Raw genomic sequence first — 5000 nt, 5'->3', positions numbered from 1 at the left:
AGGGACGCCAGGTTATTGTTATTACAGGTGTTACAGGTGTTATAGATGTTAAAGATATTATTATAGATGTTAAAGTTATTATTATAGTTATTAAAGATAATAAGGTTATTGTCACAGGTGCGTTCCCACCTGGTCGTCCATCTTCCTCTGCAGCTGGACGATCTTGTTCTCCATGCCCGTGTTGAGCTTCTTCAGGTGTTGAGCGGAGCGAGCTTCGATCTTCAGACGCTGCAGTTGTCGCTTCGCCGTCACGCGTCTGAAGCCGCACTGGATGGTGACGGCGGCGTCCCGCGCTCGTCTGAACCTCCTCCTCTGCAGCCAGCGCCGCACGTACTTCTGGATGATCATGGCCTTATGGTGCAGCAGGAACTGCAGGAGGACACAGAAGAGGCGTTCAGGGACACAGAGGAGGCGTTCAGGGACAGGGAGGAGGCGTTCAGGGACAGGGAGGCGTTCAGGACAGAGGGGAGGACAGAGGAGGCGTTCAGGGACAGGGAGAGGACAGAGGAGGCGTTCAGGGACAGGGAGAGGACAGAGGAGGCGTTCAGGGACACAGAGGAGGCGTTCAGGGACACAGAGGAGGCGTTCAGGGACAGGGAGGAGGCGTTCAGGGACAGGGAGGAGGCGTTCAGGGACAGGGAGGAGGCGTTCAGGGACACAGAGGAGGCGTTCAGGGACAAGGAGGCGTTCAGGGACAGGGAGGAGGCGTTCAGGGACAGGGAGGAGGCGTTCAGGGACAGGGAGGAGGCGTTCAGGGACAGGGAGGAGGCGTTCAGGGACAGGGAGGAGGCGTTCAGGGACAGGGAGGAGGCGTTCAGGTCATGGAGGAGGCGTTCATGGACACAGAGGAGGCATTCAGGGACACAGAGGAGGCGTTCAGGGACAGGGAGGAGGCTTACAGGGACAGGGAGGAGGCGTTCAGGGACAGGGAGGAGGCGTTCAGGGACAGGGAGGAGGCGTTCAGGGACAGGGAGGAGGCGTTCAGGGACAGGGAGGAGGCGTTCAGGGACAGGGAGGAGGCGTTCAGTGACAGGGAGGAGGCGTTCAGGGACAGGGAGGAGGCGTTCAGGGACACAGAGGAGGCGTTCAGGGACAGGGACAGGGAGGAGGCGTTCAGGGACACAGAGGAGGCGTTCAGGGACACAGAGGAGGCGTTCAGGGACAGGGACAGGGAGGAGGCGTTCAGGGACAGGGAGGAGGCGTGAAGGGACAGGGAGGAGGCGTTCAGGGACAGGGAGGAGGCGTTCAGGGACAGGGAGGAGGCGTTCAGGGACACAGAGGAGGCGTTCAGGGACACAGAGGAGGCGTTCAGGGACACAGAGGAGGCGTTCAGGGACACAGAGGAGGCGTTCAGGGACACAGAGGAGGCGTTCAGGGACACAGGAGAGGACAGAGGAGGTGTTCAGGGACAGGGAGAGGACAGAGAGGCGTTCAGGGACACAGAGGAGGCGTTCAGGGACACAGAGGAGGCGTTCAGGGACACAGAGGAGGCGTTCAGGGACACAGAGGAGGCGTTCAGGGACACAGAGGAGGCGTTCAGGGACAGGGAGAGGACAGAGGAGGCGTTCAGGGACACAGAGGAGGCGTTCAGGGACACAGAGGAGGCGTTCAGGGACACAGAGGAGGTGTTCAGGGACAGGGAGAGGACAGAGGAGGCGTTCAGGGACACAGAGGAGGCGTTCAGGGACACAGAGGAGGCGTTCAGGGACACAGCGGAGGCGTTCAGGGACACTCTACCTCCTGGAAGATCCTGCGGGTGAACATCCCTCGGGTGAACGCCTGGATGGTGACCACGGCCCGTCTCACCCTCAGATACGCCCGTCGCTCTCTCACCATGCGGAACTGTTTCTGACAGATGAGCGCGGCGCGAGTCTGACGCAGGAAGTCGGCGTATCTGCACAAAACAAAGGCGTGGTTAGGAAACGGCGTGGTTAGGAAACGGCGAGGAGCGACGGAGACGGGAGACAGGAGGTCTGAACGTGACGCTGCTGCTTCTGTTCCTCTCAGTGAAGCTCGGCTCCGTTTAAAGAGACTGGAATTTAGATTTGATTAGCTCGGGACGGCACAGTGAAGGCATTCAACGGTCCTTTTTAACCACTAATACAGCAAACCTCCACACACACACACACACACACACACACACACACACACACACACACACACACACACACACACACACACACACACACACACACACACACACACACACACACACACACACACACACACACACACACACACACACACACACACACACACACACACAGTTTCTGTAGCTTTAACTAAAGTCACACTCAAGCACTTAAGAAGATTCACTCTTTTAATGAACTCTGCAAAAAGACTCAAAACGACCTCAAAAAGACTCAAAACGACCTCAAAACGACTCAAAACAGCCTCAAAAAGACTCAAAACGACTCAAAACGACCTCAAAAAGACTCAAAACGACCTCAAAAAGACTCAAAACAACCACAAAAAGACTCAAAACGACCTTAAAAAGACTCAAAACGACCTCAAAAAGACTCAAAAAGACTCAAAACAACCACAAAAAGACTCAAAACGACTCAAAACGACTTCAAAAGATTCAAAACGACCTCAAATAGACTCAAAACGACCTCAAAAAGACTCAAAACGACCTCAACAAGACTCAAAACGACTTCAAAAGATTCAAAACGACCTCAAAAAGACTCAAAACGACCTCAAAAAGACTCAAAACGACCTCAAAGACTCAAAAAGACTCAAAAAGACTCAAAAAAGACTCAAAACGACCTCAACAAGACTCAAAACGACTTCAAAAGATTCAAAACGACCTCAAAAAGACTCAAAACGACCTCAAAGACTCAAAAAGACTCAAAAAGACTCAAAAAAGACCACATAAAGACTCAAAACGACCTCAAAGACTCAAAAAGACTCAAAAAGACTCAAAAAAGACCACATAAAGACTCAAAACGACCTCAAAAAGTCTCAAAACGACCTCAAAGACTCAAAAAGACTCAAAACGACCTCAAAAAGACTCAAAACGACCTCAGAGACTCAAACGTTATATGAACTTATTGTAATATGATGTTTATATGATGCGGTATCAAACCTGCGGGCCAGGAAGCCGCGCCCGTATCTCTGCAGGGTGAGGGCAGACTTGCGGACCTTGGCGTAGCGGACCCTCTGGAGCCACCCCCGCACCGTGGTCTGGATCAGGATGCAGGCGGAGCGGAACCGGTCGGCCCGCAGCTTCTCCAGGTACGCCACCTGCCCCGCCCGGAAGAAGATCTTGGTCCGCCCGAACTGGAACATGTCCGGCTCCTGAGACACAAGCACAGCGTCAGGACCTCTGCACGGGCCGACCCAGGTGGACCCGAGCCTCAGGGGAGGACCCGGGCCGACCCGGGCCGACCCAGGCGGACCCAGGTGGACCCGGGCCGACCCAGGTGGACCCGGGCCTCAGGGGCAAAGGTGGTTGGGGGTTCGGACCTTGATCAGCGTCTCCAGCAGCTTCTTACACACGAGCTTCTTATCAGGACACGACAGATCGGACCTTTGCAGCAGAACCCGGTACCTGCTGAAGAAGTCTGGGTACGTCCACCTGACACACACACACACACACACAGGGACACACACACACACACACATACACACACACGCACACACACACACACAGGGACACACACACACACACATACACACACACGCACACACACACACACAGGGACACACACACACACACACACACACACACACACACACACACACACACACACACACACACACACACACACACACACACACACACACACACAGGGACACACACACACACACACACACACACACACACACACACACACACACACACACACACACACACACACACACACACACACACACACACACACACACACACACACACACACACACACACACACACACACACACACACACACACACACACACACACACACACACACACACAGGGACACACACACACAGAGACACACACACACACACACACACACACACAGGCAGACACACACACACACACACACACACACACACACACAGGCAGACACAGGCAGACACACACACACACACACACACACACACACACACACACACACACACACACACACACACACACACACACACACACACACACACACACACACACACACACACACACACACACACACACACACACCTGTGAGTCTTGATGATGATGACCCCCCCCCCCCCCCCCTGATGGCGGTCTGAGGACTCACCTGGACGGGTACCCCGCTGCACTGATGCGGATGGTCTCCAGGACGCCGCAGGCTCGCAGCTGCTGCACCGCACGCTTGGCATCGAACCTACGGCCCACAAACACTTTCATCATCTTCATCACATCAGAAACAAACTCAGAGTCTTCATCAGACCTCGGCCTCTGGGACTGAGGCAAAGAGACAAAGACACAAAGAGACAAAGAGACAAAGACACAGAGACAATGACACAGAGACAAAGACACAAAAAGAGAGTCACAGAGAGGCAAAGAGACAAAGACACAAAAAGGCAGAGAGACAAACACTCAGAGAGACAAAGACTCAGAGAGACAAAGACTCAGAGACAAAGACACAGAGACACAGAGAGACAAAGACACAGAGACACAAAGACACAGAGACACAGAGAGACACAAAGAGACAAAGACACAAAAAGGCAGAGAGAGAATAAACAACAACAACAACAATAAACAACAACAACAATAACAGTAACGTGTGTGTGGTGTCACCTGACTGGCCTTCAGGATGTTGATCTGCTCAGAGACAAAGACTCAGAGAGACAAAGACTCAGAGATACAAAGACTCAGAGAGACAAAGACTCAGAGACAAAGACTCAGAGAGACAAAGACTCAGAGAGACAAAGACTCAGAGACAAAGACTCAGAGAGACAAAGACTCAGAGAGACAAAGACTCAGAGACAAAGACTCAGAGAGACAAAGACACAGAGAGACAAAGACTCAGAGAGACAAAGACTCAGAG

At 53.2% G+C, this 5000-nt stretch overlaps 1 protein-coding gene across 4 annotated transcripts in view; it reads right to left on the bottom strand.

Moving 5' to 3' along the window:
* Positions 1-5000, bottom strand: part of myo5b (myosin VB) — a 50115-nt gene that overhangs the window by 15895 nt on the left and 29220 nt on the right. For all 4 annotated transcript variants that reach the window (XM_083929781.1, XM_083929783.1, XM_083929780.1 and 1 more), the window contains 5 exons: positions 4248-4334; positions 3466-3577; positions 3086-3297; positions 1738-1894; positions 130-369 (listed from right to left, as the gene is read on the bottom strand). In XM_083929781.1, the coding sequence (XP_083785907.1) occupies positions 130-369; positions 1738-1894; positions 3086-3297; positions 3466-3577; positions 4248-4334 (808 nt within the window). The remainder of the gene's footprint in view (positions 1-129; positions 370-1737; positions 1895-3085; positions 3298-3465; positions 3578-4247; positions 4335-5000) is intronic.

This window comes from Echiichthys vipera, assembly GCF_963691815.1.
Source record: "Echiichthys vipera genome assembly, chromosome: 16".
NCBI classification, from domain to species: Eukaryota; Metazoa; Chordata; class Actinopteri; order Perciformes; family Trachinidae; genus Echiichthys; species Echiichthys vipera.
The sequence above is the reverse complement of the archived record's forward strand: the minus strand, read 5'-3'. Positions and strand labels throughout refer to the sequence as shown.